This window comes from Hemitrygon akajei, chromosome 8, assembly GCF_048418815.1.
Source record: "Hemitrygon akajei chromosome 8, sHemAka1.3, whole genome shotgun sequence".
In the NCBI taxonomy this organism is placed as follows: Eukaryota; Metazoa; Chordata; class Chondrichthyes; order Myliobatiformes; family Dasyatidae; genus Hemitrygon; species Hemitrygon akajei.
In genome coordinates, this window is record NC_133131.1 from 2,212,238 (window position 1) to 2,234,333 (window position 22,096).

Genomic DNA, 22,096 nt, shown 5'->3' on the forward strand with positions numbered 1-22,096 from the left:
CAAGCAACCCGTGTAGCCACTTTCAGTCGACGCTGCATCTTCAAGATCCCTCTGTATATCCTCGTTGTTAAGGGTTTTTCACTGACATGTAAAGTGATCGAGCCAAGTGTAACAGCTCATACTTGGCCCAGTGCTGGACCACAGTCCCACACTCTCACCAGGGACTTTACAAACTGCCCTGTCAATAGGAGTGCATCACATCAAACATCCACAGAGTCTCCAGTCCACCCTGGAAATTGGACTTCTCTTCCCTTCCAATGCTGGCTTTTTGCCAGCCTCCCTGTTCACTCACTCCCTCACCCTCCCCGTTCACGCACTCCCCACCCTCCCAGATAACTCACACCCCACCCTCTCCATTCCCTCACCCTCCCTCCCCCTTCCCATTCACTCACTCCCTCACCCTCCCCGTTCACGCACTACCCACCCTCCCAGTTTACTCACACCCCACCCTCTCCATTCACTCACTCCCTCACCCTCCCTACCCCTTCCCATTCACTCACTCCCTCCCCCTTCCCGTTCACTGACTCCCTCACCCTCCTGTTTACTCACTATCCACCCTCTCCATTCACACACCCCCACCCTCCCCATTCACTCACTCCTCACCCTCCCATCCCACCCCTCCCCGTTCATTCACTCCCCCCACCCTCCCCATTCACTTACTCCCTCATCTTCCCCCTCCCCATTCACTTACCCTCTCCCTACCTCCCAGTTCACTCACCCCCTCCCTCCCTTCGCAAAGTTCACTCATGCCCTCATCCTGCCCCCTCCCCATTCATTCACTCCCCACCTTCCCTGTTCACTCACCCCCACCCATTTATTGACCCCTCTCCTCCTTGCCGCTCACTCACCCTCCCCACCCTGTTGGAGACTCACCCCGGCTGCAGGACCCTGTGGGGTGGCGAGAAGCGTAGGCCCAGTGCTCAGCTGTGGTGATACGGTGGGTGATTCATCGATAAAGGGCAGCGTATCCGATACCTCGTCCCCAGGCCGCGTCTCCTCTCCAGACTCACCGTCAAAACCCTCCGCAAAGCTGAAATCTGAGAGGCGTGAGGGGAGAGGGGAGAGAGGGGAAAGTAGTAAGCTCAACAGCCTTTGATCTGCTGCCCTACACCCCGGTCAAGGGGCAGGAGGCTGAACACAGCCAAGTCCTCCACTGCCCTGACACGAGCGGAGGCATGAGGAGGGTGAGGGGGGAAGGGGGTGAGGGGTGTGAGGGGTGAGGAGAGTGAGGGGGGAAGGAGGTGAGGAGACCAGGGGTCAGGGGAAGGGGGTGAGGGGTGATGGGGTGAGGAGGCTGGGGAAAGGGGTGAGGAGACCAGGGGTCAGGGGAAGGGGGTGAGGGGTGATGGGGTGAGGAGAGTGAGGGGGGAAGGGGGTGAGGAGACCAGGGGTCAGGGGAAGGGGGTGAGGGGTGATCGGGTGAGGAGAGTGAGGGGGGAAGGGGGTGAGGAGACCAGAGGTCAGGGGAAGGGGGTGAGGGGTGATCGGGTGAGGAGAGTGAGGGGGGAAGGAGATGAGGAGACCAGGGGTCAGGGGAAGGGGGTGAGGGGTTAGGACTCTGAGGGTGGAGTTTGAGGGGAAAGATTAGGGAGGGGAATATCGAGCTTAGCTTCAGGGGGAACTTCAGAGGGTACAGAGGGGTACTGAAGGGTACAGGGGAGGGAAGATGGGGAGGAGGGAAGTTGAGGGGGGTGTGGGGGAAAGTGGAGGGGCGTGTGGGGGGTACTTTTACCCTGGTGTTATACAGTGAGAAACCCGTCCCCACCAGTACCGTACCGCGGTGTTACACAGTCGCAGACTTGTCCCCACCAGTACTGTACCCCGGAGCTATACAGTGACAGACCCGTCCCCACCGGTACCGAACCCTGGTGTTACACAGTGACAGACCCGTCCCCACCGGTACCGAACCCTGGTGTTACACAGTCGCAGACCCGTCCCCTCCGGTACCGTACCCCGGGTGTTACACAGTGACCAACCCGTCCCCACCGGTACTGTACCCCGGTGTTACACAGTCGCAGACCCGTCCCCACCGGTACCGCACCCCGGTGTTACACAGTGACAGACCCGTCCCCACCGGTACCCGCACCCCGGTGTCACACAGTGACAGACCCGTCCCCACCGGTACCGTACCCCGGTGTTACACAGTGACAAACCCGTCCCCACCGGTACTGTACCCCGGTGTCATACAGTGACAGACCCAACCCACCGGTACTGTACCCCAGCGTCGTACAGTGACAGACCCGTCCCCACCGGTACCGTACCCCGGTGTTACACAGTGACGGATCCGTCCCCACCGGTACTGTACCCTGGTGTTACACAGTGACGGATCCATCCCCACCGGTACCGTACCCCGGTGTCACACAGTGACAGACCCGTCCCCACCGGTACCGAACCCTGGTGTCACACAGTGACAGACCAGTCCCCACCGATACCGAACCCTGGTGTTACACAGTGACCAACCCGTCCCCACCGGTACCGAACCCTGGTGTTACACAGTGACCAACCCGTCCCCACCGGTACCGTACCCTGGTGTCGTACAGTGACAGACCCGTCCCCACCGGTACCGTACCCCGGTGTTACACAGTCGCAGACCCGTCCCCACCGGTACCGTACCCCGGTGTTACACAGTGACGGATCCGTCCCCACCGGTACCGTACCCCGGTGTCACACAGTGACAGACCCATCCCCACCGGTACCGTACCCCGGTGTTACACAGTGACAGACCCGTCCCCACCGGTACCGAACCCTGGTGTTACACAGTGACCAACCCGTCCCCACCGGTACCGAACCCTGGTGTTACACAGTGACCAACCCGTCCCCACCGGTACTGTACCCTGGTGTTACACAGTGACCAACCCGTCCCCACCGGTACCGTACCCCGGTGTTACACAGTGACCAACCCGTCCCCACCGGTACCGAACCCCGTGTTACACAGTGACCAACCCGTCCCCACCGGTACCGAACCCTGGTGTTACACAGTGACCAACCCGTCCCCACCGGTACTGTACCCTGGTGTTACACAGTCGCAGACCCGTCCCCACCAGTACCGTACCCCGGTGTCACACAGTGACAGACCCGTCCCCACCGGTACCGAACCCTGGTGTTACACAGTGACCAACCCGTCCCCACCGGTACTGTACCCTGGTGTTACACAGTCGCAGACCCGTCCCCACCGGTACTGTACCCTGGTGTTACACAGTGACGGATCCGTCCCCACCGGTACCGAACCCCGGTGTCACACAGTGACAGACCCATCCCCACCGGTACCGTACCCCGGTGTTACACAGTGACAGACCCGTCCCCACCGGTACCGTACCCTGGTGTCGTACAGTGACAGACCCGTCCCCACCGGTACCGTACCCCGGTGTCGTACAGTGACAGACCCGTCCCCACCGGTACCGTACCCCGGTGTCACACAGTGACAGACCCATCCCCACCGGTACCGTACCCCGGTGTCACACAGTGACAGACCCGTCCCCACTTGTACCGTACCCCGGTGTTATACAGCGACAGACCCGTCCCCACCGGTACCGTACCCTGGTGTTGTTCAGCGACAGACCCGTCCCCACCGGTACCGTACCCCAGTGTTACACAGTGACGGACCCGTCCCCACCAGTACCGTACCCCGGTGTTGTTCAGCGACAGACCCGTCCCCACCGGTACCGTACCCCGGTGTTGTTCAGCAACAGACCCGTCCCCTGGTGTTATACATTTAGGGAGAGGAAGGGAGAAATGGAGGGATGGTGAGAGAGAGAAAGGACACGGAGGGAGGGGTGAGTGGATGACGGACGGAGGGAGAGAGGTACAGAGGGAGATGACATACTGCTGTAGAGGGTGTCGATCCAGGAGAGTTGGGGGAGGGCCTGTTGACTGACCGGTTCCATGTCGGGCCTGACCGTTCAGTGTTGAACACCCGCCAGCCGGTGAACTCAGTTACAAAGGCAGCGGCCGCCGTAGACACAGGCTCCCTGTGTGTGCACTGCAAAGACTCTGACAGCTGTGGCCTGGCCCGGCACCAGACAATGAGAGTGCTGGCTCCTGCCGCTCCTCACTGCAGGCAAAATCCATTAAAGGGCAGCGCTTATCCCAGCCGCCCCAACTCACGATTCCCAGTAGTCCTGACCGGATTGGGACTCACGGGCAGACCAGGGTTCAGTCCTACAGCCAGCAGCACCCGGCTCTGCAGACAGATGGCTTCGGGCTTTGAAATGCAAATCAATCCTGCACAGCTGTCTGTTTGCTGCACCCACACACAGGTCAGTGTTACTACGTATTCAATACATCCCCACTACGTCTACACAGACAATACACTGCATCACACACACACACACACACCCCTCAAACCCCACGTACACATACACCGCAAACACACAACGTATCCAATACATCCCCACTACGTCTACACAGACAATACACTGCATTATTACCATATAACAATCACAGCACGGAAACAGGCCATTCCGGCCCTCCTAGTCCGTGCCGAACTCTTAATCTCACCTAGTCCCACCTACCCGCACTCAGCCCATAACCCTCCACTCCTTTCCTGTCCATATACCTATCCAATTTTACCTTAAATGACACAACTGAACTGGCCTCTACTACTTCTATAGGAAGCTCATTCCACACAGCTATCACTCTCTGAGTAAAGAAATACCCCCTCGTGTTTCCCTTAAACTTTTGCCCCCTAACTCTCAAATCATGTCCTCTCGTTTGAATCTCCCCTACTCTCAATGGAAACAGCCTATTCACGTCAACTCTATCTATCCCTCTCAACATTTTAAATACCTCGATCAAATCCCCCCTCAACCTTCTACGCTCCAATGAATAGAGACCTAACTTGTTCAACCTTTCTCTGTAACTTAAGTGCTGAAACCCAGGTAACATCCTAGTAAATCGACTCTGCACTCTCTCTAATTTATTGATATCTTTCCTATAATTCGGTGACCAAAACTGTACACAATATTCCAAATTTGGCCTTACCAATGCCTTGTACAATTTTAACATTACATCCCAACTTCTGTACTCAATGCTCTGATTTATAAAGGCCAGCGTTCCAAAAGCCTTCTTCACCACCCTATCTACATGAGACTCCACCTTCAGGGAACTATGCACTGTTATTCCTAGATCTCTCTGTTCCACTGCATTCCTCAATGCCCTACCATTTACCCTGTATGTTCTATTTGGATTATTCCTGCCAAAATGTAGAACCTCACACTTCTCAGCATTAAACTCCATCTGCCAACGTTCAGCCCATTCTTCTAACCGGCATAAATCTCCCTGCAAGCTTTGAAAACCCACCTCATTATCCACAACACCTCCTACCTTAGTATCATCAGCATACTTACTAATCCAATTTACCACCCCATCATCCAGATCATTTATGTATATTACAAACAACATTGGGCCCAAAACAGATCCCTGAGGCACCCCGCTAGTCACCGGCCTCCATCCCGATAAACAATTATCCACCACTACTCTCTGGCATCTCCCATCTAGCCACTGTTGAATCCATTTTATTACTCCAGCATTAATACCTAACGACTGAACCTTCTTAACTAACCTTCCATGTGGAACTTTGTCAAAGGCCTTGCTGAAGTCCATATAGACTACATCCACTGCCTTACCCTCGTCAACATTCCTCGTAACTACTTCAAAAAATTCAATAAGGTTTGTCAAACATGACCTTCCACGCACAAATCCATGCTGGCTACTCCTAATCAGATCCTGTCTATCCAGATAATTATAAATACTATCTCTAAGAATACTTTCTATTAATTTACCCACCACTGATGTCAAACTGACAGGTCTATAATTGCCAGGCTTACTTCTAGAACCCTTTTTAAACAATGGAACCACATGAGCAATACGCCAATCCTCCGGTACAATCCCCGTTTCTAATGACATCTGAAAGATCTCCGTCAGAGCTCCTGCTATCTCTACACAAACTTCCCCTAAGGTCCTGGGGAATATCCTGTCAGGACCCGGAGATTTATCCACTTTTAAATTTCTTAAAAGCGCCAGTACTTCCACCTCTTTAATTGTCATAGATTCCATAACTTCCTTACTTGTTTCCCACGCCTTACACCATTCAATATCCTTCTCCTTAGTGAATACCGAAGAGAAGAAATCGTTCAAAATCTCTCCCATCTCCCTCGGCTCCACACATAGCTGACCACCCTGATTCTCTAAGGGACCAATTTTATCCCTCACTTTCCTCTTGCTTTTAATATAACTGTAGAAGCCTTTCGGATTTACTTCCACCTTATTTGCCAAACCAAACTCGTAACTTCTTTTAGTTTTTCTAATCTCTTTCTTAAGTTTCCTTTTACATTCTTTATATTCCTCGAGCAATTCCCTTACTCCATGCTGCCTATATCTATTGTAGACATCCCTCTTTTTTTGAACCAAGTTTCTAATATCCCTTGAAAACCATGGCGCTTTCAAACCTTTAACCTTTCCTTTCAACCGAACAGGAACATAAAGATTCTGTACCCTCATAATTTCACCCTTAAATGACCTCCATTTCTCTATTACATCCTTCCCATAAAACAACTTGACCCAATCCACTCTCTCTAAATCCCTGCGTATCTCCTCAAAGTTAGCCTTTCTCCAATCAAAAATCTCAACTCTAGGTCCAGTCTTGTCCTTCTCCATAATTATATTGAAGCTAATGCTATTGTGATCACTGGACCCGAAGTGCTCCCCAACACATACATCTGTCAGCTGACCTATCGCATTCCCTAACAGGAGATCCAACACTGCCCCATCTCTAGTCGGCACTTCTATGTATTGTTGCAAAAAACTATCCTGCACACATTTCACAAACTCTAAACCATCAAGCCCTTTTACAGAATGAGCTTCCCAATCTATGTGTGGAAAATTAAAATCTCCCACAATCACCACCTTGTGTTTACTACAAATATCTGCTATCTCCTTACACATTTGCTCTTCCAACTCACGCTCCCCATTAGGTGGCCTATAATACACTCCTATCAGTGTTACTACACCTTTCCCATTCCTCAATTCCACCCAAATAGCCTCCCTAGAGGAGCTCTCTAATCTATCCTTCCAAAGCACCGCCATAAGATTTTCTCGGACAAGCAATGCAACACCTCCTCCTCTGGCCCTTCCTACTCTATCACACCTGAAGCAACTAAATCCAGGAATATTTAGTTGCCAATCACACCCTTCCTGCAACCATGTTTCACTAATAGCTACAACATCATAATTCCAGGTATCAATCCACACTTTAAGCTCATCCACCTTTCTTAAAATGCTCCTAGCATTAAAATAGATACATTTAAGATACTCTCCACCTCCTCCTCTCTTTTCATCCCTAGCAATGCATTCAAATTTATTTTCCTTTTCTTTCTTCTCCCCTACAACTTCGGGCTGAGCGCATTCCTTCTCCATCACCTGCCTTTCCTCCCTCACACACTGTCTACTTACTTGCTCTACTGGTGAACTAAACTCCTCTCCCATAGTTTCCTCAAATTGATTTCCGCCCCCCCCATCTTACTAGTTTAAAGTCTGCCCTGTAGCCCTAGCAAACATCCCCGCTAGGATATTGGTCACCCCAGGATTCAAGTGTAACCCGTCCTTCTTGAACAGGTCACGCCTGCCCCAGAAGAGGTCCCAATGATCCAGAAACTTGAATCCCTGCCCCCTGCTCCAATCCCTCAGCCACGCATTCATCCTCCACCTAATTCCATTCCTACTCTCACTGTCGCGTGGCACAGGCAGTAATCCCGAGATTACTACCTTTGCGGTCCTTCTTCTTAACTGCCTTCCTAACTCCCTATACTCTTGTTTCAGGACCTCTTCCCCTTTCCTACCTATGTCATTGGTACCTACATGTACCACGACCTCTGGCTCCTCACCCTCCCACTTCAGGATATCTTGGACGCGATCAGAAACGTCCCGGACCCTGGCACCAGGGAGGCAAACTACCATCCGGGACTCCCGATCACCTCCACAGAACTGCCTGTCTGAACCCCTGACTATCGAGTCCCCTATTACTATGGTCCTCTTTCTTCTATCCCTACCCTTCTGAGCTACAGGGCCGTCCTCTGTGCCAGAGGCCCGGCTACTGTCACTTCCTCCAGGTAGGCTGTCCCCCTCAACAATACTCAAACATGAGTACTTATTGTCAAGGGGTACAGCCACTGGGGTTCTCTCTAGTACCTGCCCCTTCCCCTTCCTGACCGTGACCCACCTATCTGCCTCCCATGGCCCCGGTGTGACCACCTGCCTGTAACTCCTCTCTATCACCTGCTCACTCTCCCTGACCAGGCGAAGGTCATCGAGCTGCAGCTCCAGTTCCCTAACATGATCCCTCAGGAGCTGCATCAACACACACATACCCTCAAACCCCACGTACACATACACCGCATACACACAACGTATTCAATATATCCCCACTACGTCTACACAGACAATACACTGCATCACACACACATACCCTCAAACCCCACGTACACATACACCACAAACACACAACGTATCCAATACATCCCCACTACGTCTACACAGACAATACACTGCATCACACACACACATACCCCTCAAACCCCACGTACACATACACCGCAAACACACAACGTATCCAATACACCCCCACTACGTCTACACAGACAATATACTGCATCACACACACACAGCCCTCAAACCCCACGTACACATACACCACAAACACACACCGTATTCAATACATCCCCACTACGTCTACACAGACAATACACTGCATCACACACACACACACCCCTCAAACCCCACGTACACATACACCGCAAACACACAACGTATCCAATACACCCCCACTATGTCTACACAGACAATACACTGCATCACACACACACACCCCTCAAACCCCACGTACACATACACCGCAAACACACAACGTATCCAATACATCCCCACTACGTCTACACAGACAATACACTGCATCATACACCCCCCAAACCCCACTTACACATACACCGCAAACACACAACGTATCCAATACATCCCCACTACGTCTACACAGACAAGACACTGCATCACACACACACCCCTCAAACCCCTCGTACACATACACCGCAAACACACAACGTATCCAATACACCCCCACTACGTCTACACAGACAATACACTGCATCACACACACACACCCCCAAACCCCACGTACACATACACCGCAAACACACAACGTATCCAATACATCCCCACTACGTCTACACAGACAATACACTGCATCATACACCCCCCAAACCCCACTTACACATACACCGCAAACACACAACGTATCCAATACACCCCCACTACGTCTACACAGACAATACACTGCATCACAGACACATACCCCTCAAACCCCACGTACACATACACCGCAAACACACAACGTATCCAATACACCCCCACTACGTCTAAACAGACAATACACTGCATCACACACACACACCCCTCAAACCCCACATACACATACACCGCAAACACACAACGTATCCAATACACCCCCACTACGTCTACACAGACAATGCACTGCATCATACACCCCCCAAACCCCACTTACACATACACCGCAAACACACAACGTATCCAATACACCCCCACTACGTCTACACAGACAATACACTGCATCACAGACACATACCCCTCAAACCCCACGTACACATACACCGCAAACACACAACGTATCCAATACACCCCCACTACGTCTACACAGACAATACACTGCATCACAGACACATACCCCTCAAACCCCACGTACACATACACCGCAAACACACAACGTATCCAATACACCCCCACTACGTCTACACAGACAATACACTGCATCACAGACACATACCCCTCAAACCCCACGTACACATACACCGCAAACACACAACGTATCCAATACACCCCCACTACGTCTACACAGACAATACACTGCATCACACACACATACCCCTCAAACCCCACGTACACATACACCGCAAACACACAACGTATCCAATACACCCCCACTACGTCTACACAGACAATACACTGCATCATACACACCCCTCAAACCCCACGTACACATACACTGCAAACACACTACGTATCCAATTCACTCCCACTACGTCTACACAGACAATACACTGCATCACACACACACACCCCTCAAGCCCCACGTACACATACACCGCAAACACACAACGTATCCAATACACCCCCACTACGTCTACACAGACAATGCATTGCATCACAGACACACACACCCCTCAAACCCCACGAACACATATACCGCAAACACACAACGTATTCAATACACCCCCACTACGTCTACACAGACAATACACTGCATCACACACACACATACACCTTCAAATCCACGTACACATACACCGCAAACACACAACGTATCCAATACACCCCCACTACGTCTACACAGACAATACACTGCATCACACACCCCTCAAACCCCACGTACACATACACCGCAAACACACAACGTATCCAATACATCCCCACTACATCTACACAGACAATACACTGCATCACACACACCCCTCAAACCCCACGTACACATACACCGCAAACACACAACGTATCCAATATACCCCCACTACGTCTACACAGACAATACACTGCATCACACACACCCCTCAAACCCCACGTACACATACACCGCAAACACACAACGTATCCAATACATCCCCACTACGTCTACACAGACAATACACTGCATCACACACACACATACCCCTCAAACTCCACGTACACATGCACTACAAACACACAACGTATCCAATACACCCCCACTGTCTACAGACAATACACTGCATCATACACACCCCTCAAACCCCACGTACACATACACCGCAAACACACAACGTATCCAATACACTCCCACTATGTCTACACAGACAATACACTGCATCACACACACACACCCCTCAAACCCCACGTACACATACATCGCAAACACACAACGTATCCAATACACCCCCACTACGTCTACACAGACAATGCACTGCATCACAGACACACACACCCCTCAAACCTCACGTACACATATACCGCAAACACACAACGTATCCAATACACCCCCACTACGTCTACACAGACAATGCACTGCATCACAAACACACACACCCCTCAAACCCCACGTACACATACACCGCAAAAACACAACGTATCCAATACATCCCCACTATGTCTACACAGACAATACACTGCATCATACACACACGCCCCTCAAACCCCATGTACACATACACCGCAAACACACAACGTATCCAATACACCCCCACTACGTCTACACAGACAATGCATTGCATCACAGACACACACACCCCTCAAACCCCATGAACACATATACCGCAAACACACAACGTATTCAATACACCCCCACTACGTCTACACAGACAATACACTGCATCACACACACACACCCACCCCTCAAACCCCACGTACACATACACTGCAAACACACAACGTATCCAATACATCCCCACTACGTCTACACAGACAATACACTGCATCATACACACACATACACCTTCAAATCCACGTACACATACACCACAAACACACAACATATCCAATACATCCCCACTATGTCTGCACAGACAATACACTGCATCACACACACACCCCTCAAACCCCACGTACACATACACTGCAAACACACAACGTATCCAATACACTCCCACTATGTCTACACAGACAATACACTGCATCACACACACATACCCTCAAACCCCACGTACACATACACCGCAAACACACAACGTATCCAATACACTCCCACTATGTCTACACAGACAATACACTGCATCATACACACCCCTCAAACCCCACGTACGCATACACCGCAAACACACAACGTATCCAATACACCCCCACTACGTCTACACAGACAATACACTGCATCATACACCCCCCAAACCCCACTTACACATACACCGCAAACACACAACGTATCCAATACACCCCCACTACGTCTACACAGACAATACACTGCATCACAGACACATACCCCTCAAACCCCACGTACACATACACCGCAAACACACAACGTATCCAATACACCCCCACTACGTCTAAACAGACAATACACTGCATCACACACACACACCCCTCAAACCCCACGTACACATACACCGCAAACACACAACGTATCCAATACACCCCCACTACGTCTACACAGACAATACACTGCATCATACACACCCCTCAAACCCCACTTACACATACACCGCAAACACACAACGTATCCAATACATCCCCACTACATCTACACAGACAATACACTGCATCACACACACCCCTCAAACCCCACGTACACTTACACCGCAAACAGACAACGTATCCAATACATCCCCACTACGTCTACACAGACAATACACTGCATCACACACACACACCCCTCAAACACAAACACACCACTCCCCACTCACATACAATATGCTACACGTGTGCACCTACCACAGCGCACACGCATGCTACATGAACAGTGTGTACACACTATGTGCTATACGTATGCTCCTACCAGGCTACAGACATCGCAACATGCTATACCACGCCAGACACGTACATAACATGCCAAACTACACCGTCACAGAGAAGTACAGCACAGAAACAGGCTCTTTGTCCCATCTACTCCATGGCAGCCAAACCATTTAATCTGCCTACTGCACCGGGACCATACCCCTACCATCCATGTACCTACCCAAACTTCTCTTAAACGTTGAAATTGAGCTCACATGTACCACTTATATTGGCAACTTGTTCCACACTCTCACCACCCTCTGAGCGAAGAACTTTCCCTTCATGTTCCTCTTACACTTCTTACCTTTCACCCTTAACCTGTGACCTTTGCTTGCAGTCCTACCCAAACTCAATGGATAAAGCCTTTTTGCATTCACCCTATCTACAGCCCTCATAATTTTGTATACCTCCATCAAATCTCCCCTCAATCTTCTACATTCTTAAGAATACAGTTCTAACCAATTCAGTCTTTCCTTATATACAGTTACTCAGTCCTCCAGAGCAGGCAATATCCTTGCAAACTTTCTCTGTACTCTTTCAATTCTGTTTACATCTTTCCTATAGGTAGGTGACCAAAACTGCACATAATACTCTAAATTGGGCCTCACCAACGTCTTATACAACTTCAACATAACATCCCAACTCAGTACATTGATTTATGAAGGCCAAAAGCTTTCTTTACAACCCTATCTACCTGTGCTGCCACTTTCAGTGAATTATGCACCTGTACTCTCTGATCCCTTTATTCTACCACACTTTTCAGTACCCTACCACCTGCACCAACTCCTTAGTCACGTGTTAAACTGTATGATCTTCCTATTTCTGGCCTCGCTAGCATGTAGCACAGATAACAATCCTGAGATCAATGGACCCTGGAGGTCTTGGCCTTTAACTTGGCACCGAACTCCCTTTGCAGAACCTTGCCACTCATCCTACTCATGTCATTGATACCTACATGGATCATGACCTCTGGCTGTTTACCCTCCCACTTAAGAATGTGGAGGACTTGATCTGAGATGTCCTGGATCCTGGCACCCAGGAGGCAACATACCATCTGGAATTTCATTCTCATCCACAGAACCTCCTTTCTGTTCCCCTAGCTAACGAATCCCCTATCACCATAGCTCAACTCTATTTCCTGCTTCCCTTGAGTCACAGAGCCAAACACAGTGCCAGAGACCCAACCATTGAAACTTTCCTGTTAGGTCAATTACAAACCCCCCCCCAACATTTTGCAAAGTGCTGTACCTGTTGTTGAGGGGGACGGCCACAGAGGTACTTTGCACTGGCCCCTTAACCCCTTTCCCCTTCCTGACTGTCACCCAGTTTCACGTGTGCTGCACCTTGACCTATCTATATGTCCTACCGATCACTTCTTCATCCTCCTGAATGGTCCAAGGTTCATCCAGTTCCAGCTCCAACTCCTAAAACAGAGTGTTAGAAGCTGCAGCTGGGTGCACTTCTCGCAGTTATTGTTGTCAGGGACACTGGAGGTTTCTCTGCCTTCAAACGTCACGCAAGAAGAGCATTTAGCTACCTTGCCTGGTATTTCTACTGTTCTAACTGTGCAAATACAAAAAAGGAAAACAATAAATAAACTGGGAAAAATCAACCTACGGCTTTTTCACCTTCTCTCACTCAAGCCTTGAAGAGTTAAAGCCTCAAGCACGTGCTGAGGGATGCACTGAAACTTAGCGCAGCCACTGCAAGGGCCCGGTGGGGAAGGACCATGGTCTAGGGTTCTTCTCCCGTGGGAGTGGGTGGCGGGGAGTATACCGCTCAACAATGGTGGGTAAAGAGGGCCATGTGACTGGCTGAAAGTGTGGAAATGTATAGAATGTAATGGTAATGTCTGTAAAGGATTGAGAGTTATTGAATGGTTTAATGTAAATAATTTTATTTTGAATAAAGTATATTTTGTTTAAAATAACACTCTAACACTGTCCACTCCAACAAAGGCCACTCCACCTGCTAACCTTATTTTAATTTGTTCTTGCCTATCAATTCCAACCACTGATTGACCACTGCAATTGCCAGTTGCCACGAATTGATGTCTTACGTACTTCATGTGAGTTACAGCTTCTCATGCTTCTGATCGCTGACAACACAACATAGGAACAGGGCCTTTGGCCCAACTGGTATATGCTGCCCAAGATGCCCCCGACCAAGCTAGACACACTTGCCAGCATTTTATGCATATCCTTCTAAACTTTTCCAATCCACCTCACTCTCCAAGTATCTTTTTTAATGCTGTTATTGCACCTGCCTCAACCACTTCCTCCAGCATCCCATTCCACTTACAGATCACTTTCTGTATAATGAAGTTGTTCCTTAAGTTCCTCTTGAATCTTTCCCTTCTCACTTTAAATCTATCCTGTGGTTCTTGATTCCCCACCCTGGGGAAATGACTGAGTGTCCTTCGTGATTTATTCAGCTTCATAAGATCACCTCTCAGTCTCCTGTGCTCTAAGCAATAAAGGACTAGCCAGTCCAACCTCTCCCTATTATCAGTCCCTTGAATACTGTCAGAGTCCTTGTCAATCTTTTCTTCACTTTTTCAATTTCATATCTCTCCATTGCAGAACGACCAAAACTGAACACAATTCTCTCAGTGTGGCTTCACCAGCGTCCATGACACCCAACTTTTATACTTAATGCCCAGACAAGTGAAAGCCAGTGTGACAAAGGCCTTTTTCACCACCCTGTCTATTTTCACTCTCATCAGTGAAGTGGCTACACAGGTTGCTAGCGTGGTTAAGAAAGGCATATGGCATGCTCACTTTTATTAGTCAAGATATTGAATCCAAAAATAAGGAAGTAATGTTGCAGCTTTATAAAATTTTGGATAGACCGCATCTGGTGTATTGCATATAGTTCTGGTACCCCCATTATAGAAAGGATGTCGAGGTGCAGAAGAGGTTTACCAGGATGCTGCCTGGATTATAGGGCTTGTGTTGCAAACATAAAAATTGTTTCTCTGGAGCAGTGGAAGCTGACAGGAGACCTGATATTGGTTTACAAGTTCAAAGTTTAATGGTAATTTATTATCAAAGTAGATATATGTCACCATATACAATCCTGAGATTCAATTTCCTGTGGGCATACTCAATAAATCCATAGAATAATAACCATAACAGAATCAATGAAAGATCACACCGACTTGGGCGTCCAACCACTGTGCAGAAGACAACAGACTGTGCAAATACAAAAAGAAAGAAAGAATAAATAAATAAACAATAAATATCAAGAACATTAGATGAAGAGTCTTTGAAAGTGAGTCCATAGGTTGTGGGAACATTTCAATGATGGGGCAAGTGAAATTGAGTGAAGTTTTGGTTCAAGAGCTTGATGGTTGAGGGGTAGTAACTGTTCCTGAACCTGATGGTGCGAGTCTTGAGGCTCGCGGTAGCAAGAAGAGAGCATGTCCTGGGTGGAGAGGGTCTCTGATGCATGCTGTTTTCCAGTGACAACGTTTCGTATAGATGTGTTCAATGGTGGGGAGAGCTTTACCTGGATTGGGCTGTATCATATGACAGGCATAGATAGAATAGACTGACAGTATTTTTTTTCAAGGATTTAAATGTTTAATACCAAAGGGCAAATTTTTAAGGTAAGAGTGGGTAAGTTCAGGGGGGTTGTGAGGGTCAAGTTTATGTTTTTTTTTTAAACACTTTTTTTTAAAGAGTGGTGTGTGCCTGGTAGTAAAGGTAAATGTGGTAGAGGCGTGTAAGAAGCTCTTAGGTAGTCACATGAATGTGCAGGAAATGGGAGGATATGGACATTATATAGTAGACGGGTTAGTTTAGTAGGTGTGTACTGAGCCTCAGGGAACGTTCCTGTGCTGTACAGACGAATAATCTTCCAATTCCTTCAATCTGTCCTCCAATCAACCTCCTCCCCCCACCCACAGACACTCTGGGCAATGTTAATCTGGAGATACAACACAGAACAGGCCCTTTCAGTCAAACGAGCTACCTTGCTCAGCAACCCGCCTAATTAACCCGGGTTAATTGACAGAACAATTGATAATGGCAAATTGACCTATCATCTTCAGACTGTGGGAGGAAACCAGAACACCCGGAGGAAATCCACATGTTTACAAGAAAGACGTAAAAACTTCTTACAGAGAATACTGGAATTGAACTCTGAACCCCGACACCCCGAGTTGCAATAGCATTGTGCTAACCACTGTGGCACCCTCATTTTAGAGGCACAGCATGAAACAGGCTCTTCCTGCCTAACAAGTCTGTGTTGCCCAATTACCTACTAACGTGTACGTCTTTGAACGTGGGAGAAAACAGCTGACTGAGCGACCACATCACCAAAGAGTCATACACCACGGACCAGGCCCTTCAGCCCATTGTGACCATGCTGGCCAAGGATACCTGCCAACACCCATCCCATTCTCTGTGTAGCTAACCGTATAAACATTGAGGGAGTACTGGCCTCCACCACTCCTTCAGATACTCCGTTCCAGATTGCATCCAAAATATCCTTACTCACATCATCGAAGTTTAAATAATCTCCCTCAAAAGATAATTATTAAGAGTAAGGACTAATTCCACTAGATGGCAGAGTGTGGTGGTAGAAGGGAACTGGTTAGGTCTCGGATCCAAAAAGAAGTGGAGAGCTTTGAGACCTTCCTGGTGGGGGATGGAGGTACATAGGGACTGGATATCCATAGTGAAAATAAGGCAGTGGGGGCCATTGAAAAAATTCAGAGCGTGAGAAGTGTCATGAACATAGGTGGGAAGGAATTCAACAAGGGGGGATAAAACAATGTTGAAGTATGCAGAAATGAGTTTGGTGGGGCAGGAGCAAGCTGAGACAATGGGTCTACCTGGACAGGCAGGTTTGTGGATCTTCGGTAGGAGGTAGAAACGGGAAGTGTGGAGTGTGGGAACTAGTTGGTGGCAGTGAATGGGAAATCCCCAGAGCTGATAAGATTGGTGATGGTGTGGGAGACAGTGGCCTGGTGCTCCTTAGTGGGGTCATGATTGAGGGGTAAATAAGAGGAGGTATCAGCGAGTTGTCACTGTGCCTCAGCAAGATAGAGGTCAGTACACCAGACTACAACAGTGCCCCCCACCCCCATCAGCCGGTTTTATAGTGAGGTTGGGATTGGTGCAGAGGGAGTGAAGAGCAGAGCGTTCAGAAGGAGTGAGGCTGGAACTGGAACAAGGTGTGGTGAAGTCGAGACGGTTGATGTCCCGTCAGCAGTTAGCAATAAAGAGATTCAGAGCAGGCAGAAGACCAGAGTGAAGTGTCCACGAAGAGGAGGAGGGTTGAAGACAACAGAAGGGGTCATCAGTGGGAGTGGGAGAGTCCTTGCCGAAGAAGTATGCTTGAAGATGGAGCTGGCGAAAGAAGAGTTCAGCGTCATGGCGCACACGGAACGTGCTTTGGTGTGGGCGCAGGGGGACAAAGGTGAGGCCCTTATTGGGGACAGAACGCTTTGCCTCAGAGAGCTGAAGGTCGGAGGGGATAGTAAAGACCCGGCACAGATGAGAGCTGGGATCAGAGGAGGGAGGGAGGCTGGTAGTGTCAGTGGAGAGGGGAGGGTTGGGGTGAGAGGAAGATAAAGCCTCTTGAGGGTTCTCTAGCCTTGTATCCCTTTTGCCAATCAACTTTTCAGCTCTTAGTTTCATCCCTCCCCCTCCTGTCTTCTATCATTTCGGATCTCCCCCTCCCTCTTTTAAATTTCTTACTATCTCTTCTTTCAGCTAGTCCTGATGAAGAACATCCTTATAAATCTCCTCTGCACCCTTTCTATGGTTTCCACGTCCTTCCATAGCAAGCTGACCAGAATTGAGCACAGTATTCCAAGTGGGGTCTGATCAGGGTCCTATATAGCTGCAACATTACCTCTCGGCTCTTAAATTCAATCCCACAATTGATGAAGGCATTGTGTGCCTTCTTAACCACAAAGTCAACCTGTGTAGCAGCTTTGAGTGTCCTGTGGACTCGGACCCCAAGATCCCTCTGATCCTCCACACTGCCATGAGTCTTGCCATTAATGCTATATTCTGCCATCATGTTTGACCTACCAAAATGAACCACTTGAACTCCATCTGCCACTTCTCAGCCCAGGTTTGCATCCTATCAATGTCCCACTGTAACCTCTGACAGCCCTCCACACTATCCACAGCAGCCCCAACCTTTTGGGTCATCATCAAATTTACTAACCCATCCCTCCAGTTCCTCATCCAGGTCATTTATAAAAATCACGAAGAGTAGGGGTCCCAGAACAGATCCCTGAGGCACTCCACTGGTCACTGACCTCCATGCAGAATATGACCCGTCTACAACCACTCTTTGCCTTCTGTGGGCAATCCAGTTCTGGATCCACAAAGCAATGTCCCCTTGGATCCCATGCCTCCTTACTTTCTCAATAAGCCTTGGATGGGGTACCTTATCAAATGCCTTGTTAAAATCCATATACACTACATTTATGGCTCTACCTTCATCAATGTGTTTAGTTACATCCTCAAAAAATTCAATCAGGCTCGTAAGGCATGATCTGCCTTTGACAAAGCCATGCTGACTATTCCTAATCATATTATGCCTCTCAAAATGTTCATAAATCCTGCCTCTCAGAATCTTCTCCATCAACTTACTGTTGTGATGGAAATGAGACAGATTCTTTGAGTCTCAAAGGCAAGGACTTTGGACACAGTTTTAACAACAAGGAGTTTATTTACAAGGGGAAAAGAGCTTGGGAACAACACAAGTGGCTACAATATTCGCACAAATGCGCTTAGAATAGACAAGCATGGGAAAAGTTGGGTTGGCAGTAAAATAAACAGGAAAACAGTGTGGGGACAGAGTACAGGTACGCATACAAGCAAGGGAAAAGTAACTACGAGATCTGCCACCCCTTGACTCTGGGCAGGCATGGCTCTCTGCTACAGGGGCAAAAATAAACGCTCCCAAAACCCAATTCAATGCACAGCTCACCACGTGTCTCCAGCGCTGTTCTGCAGTCTTCAGCCTGGAGTGAAGCAGGGTGGTCCCTCGAGAATGGCAAAGAGAGCGAGCCAAGCACATGTAGCACCCTTTATAGGTCAAGGGGCTGGAGGGTCCAGCCCAGGTGAGTCACCGGGGGGCCAAAGGCTTGGTGCTAGATGGGTTAATCCAATTAAGGTGGCCAACGGTTAAGTGTGCATTGATTAGTTGGGAGGGGCGAAATGTTGACTGGCAGGTGGTGTGACCTCTGACCAGGTGAGGGCAGTGCTGTCACATGACAGGCACGGCTCTCTGGTTACACTTAACAATCACTGAAGTAAGACTCACTGGTCTATTTTTTCCTGGGCTATCCCTACTCTCTTTCTTGAATAAGGGAACAACATCCACAACCCTCCAATCCTCTAGAACCTCTCCAGTCCTCATTGTTGATGCAAAGATCATTGCCAGAGGCTCAGCAATCTCCCTCACTACCACAGTAGCCAGGGGTACATCCCATCTGGTCCCGGAGACTTATCCAACTTGATGCTTTCCAAAAGCTCCAGCACATCTCTTTCTTAATATCTACATGCTCAAGCTTTTCAGTCTGCTGTAAGTCATCCCTATAATCACCAAGATCCTTTTCTGTAGTGAATACTGAAGCAAAGTATTCATTAAGTACCTCTGCTATTTCCTCCGGTTCCATACACACTTTTCCACTGTCACACTTGATTGGTCCTATTCTGTCACGTCTTATCCTCTTGCTCTTCACATACTTGTAGACTGCCTTGGGGTTTTCCATAATCCTATCCGCCAAAGCCTTCTCATGGTTCCTTCTGGATCTCCTAATTTCTTTAAGCTCCTTCCTGCTAGCATTATAATCTTCTAGATTCATATCATTACCTAGTTTTTTGAACCTTTTGTAAGATCTTTTCTTCAGGACTAGATTTACAACAGCCTTTGTACACCATGGATCTTGTACCCTACCATTCTTCCCCTGTCTCATTGGAACATACCTACTCAGAACCCCACGCAAATATCCCCTAAACATTTGCCACATTTCAGTCTACAATAATGATGCCCACACCATTGAGCTGATGGTGAAAATCAGTTATGGGAGAATCTGGCAGCCCCACCCCCAGTGTGGGTGCTGGAGATCAGGCTGAAGCATCCACAACCACTCATCCAGCAGTGGCAAAGGAATGGTTAAAGTGACCCACACCAGATTCTCCAGGTATGCCTTGCTGGATTAATCACCTCCACACCCTCCTCTTTGGTGAATACAGAGTATAGATTAGCCTTTTCTGTCTAAAGGGGCCCACTCTTTCCCTCTTGCTCCTGATATACGCTTACAGAACACATACCTGCTTCAATGGGACCCGGAGCGATAGAGCAGTGAAAGAAGTGCATGGAGTAAAGCCAGATCTAACATATAGAGAGGCTTTGCGGAAAGAGCAGCAGAATAAAGGGTATAAAGGTAGTAAGGTAGAAGGGCTAAAGTGTGTGTACTTCAATGCAAGAAGCATCAGGAACAAAGGTGATGAACTGAGAGCTTGGATACATACATGGATTATGGTGTAGTGGCCATTACGGAGACTTGGCTGGCATCAGGGCAGGAATGGATTCTCAATATTCCTGGATTTCAGTGCTTTAAAAGGGATGGGGGGGAAGGGGAGGAGGGGTGGCAATACTGGTCAGGGATACTATTACAGCTGCAGAAAGGGTGGGTAATGTATCAGGATCCTCTTTTGAGTCAGTATGGGTGGAAGTCAGGAACAGGAAGGGAGCAGTTACTCTATTGGGGGTATTCTATAGGCCCCCTGGTAGCAGCAGAGATACTGAGGAGCAGATTGGGAGGCAGATTTTGGAAAGGTGCAAAAATAGCAGGGTTGTTATCATGGGTGACTTTAACTTCCCTAATATTGATTGGCACTTGATTAGTTTCAAGGGTTTAGACGGGGCAGAGTTTGTTAAGTGTGTCCAGGATGGATTCCTGTCACAGTATGTTGACAGGCCGACTAGGGGGAATGCCATACTAGATCTAGTATTAGGTAACAAATCGGGTCAGGTCACTTCTTCACACAGAGAGTGGTGAATCTGTGGAATTCTCTGCCACAGGAAACAGTTGAGGCCGATTCATTGGCTATATTTAAGAGGAAGTTAGAAAAGGCCTTTGTGGCTAAAGGGATCGGGGGTATGGAGAGAAAGCAGGTACAGGGTTCTGAGTTGGATGATCAGCCATGATCATACTGAATGGCAGTGCAGGCTCGAAGGGCCGAATGGCCTACTCCTGCACCTATTTTCTATGTTTCTACGTTTCTACAGATCTGTCAGTGGTTGAGCATCTGGGGGACAGTGATCACCACTCCCTGACTTTTAGCATTGTCATGGAAAAGGATAGAATCAGAGAGGATTTTAATTGGGGAAGGGCAAATTATGAGGCTATAAGGCTAGAACTTGCGGGTGTGAATTGGGATGATGTTTTTTCAGGAAAATGTACTATGGACATGTGGTCGATGTTTAAGGATCTCTTGCAGGATGTTAGGGATAAATTTGTCCCGGTGAGGAAGATAAAGAATGGTAGGGTGAAGGAACCATGGGTGACAAGTGAAGTGAAAAATCTAGTCAGGTGGAAGAAGGCAGCATACATGAGGTT

The 22,096-nt window shown here is 48.6% G+C and overlaps 1 protein-coding gene across 2 annotated transcripts in view; it reads right to left on the reverse strand.

The window, feature by feature from the left end:
• The window catches only part of abr (ABR activator of RhoGEF and GTPase), a 74,081-nt gene that overhangs the window by 43,258 nt on the left and 8,727 nt on the right, over nt 1–22,096 (reverse strand). Inside the window, exons 1-2 of one of the 2 annotated variants that reach the window (XM_073053039.1) lie at nt 3,824–4,283; nt 874–1,037 (exon numbers count right to left, since the gene is read on the reverse strand). In XM_073053039.1, coding sequence (XP_072909140.1) covers nt 874–1,037; nt 3,824–3,884 — 225 coding nt within the window. In that variant the 5' untranslated portion in view covers nt 3,885–4,283. Of the gene's footprint in view, nt 1–873; nt 1,038–3,823; nt 4,284–22,096 lie in introns of those variants that run through there. The other variant, XM_073053038.1, reaches the window with a different exon arrangement.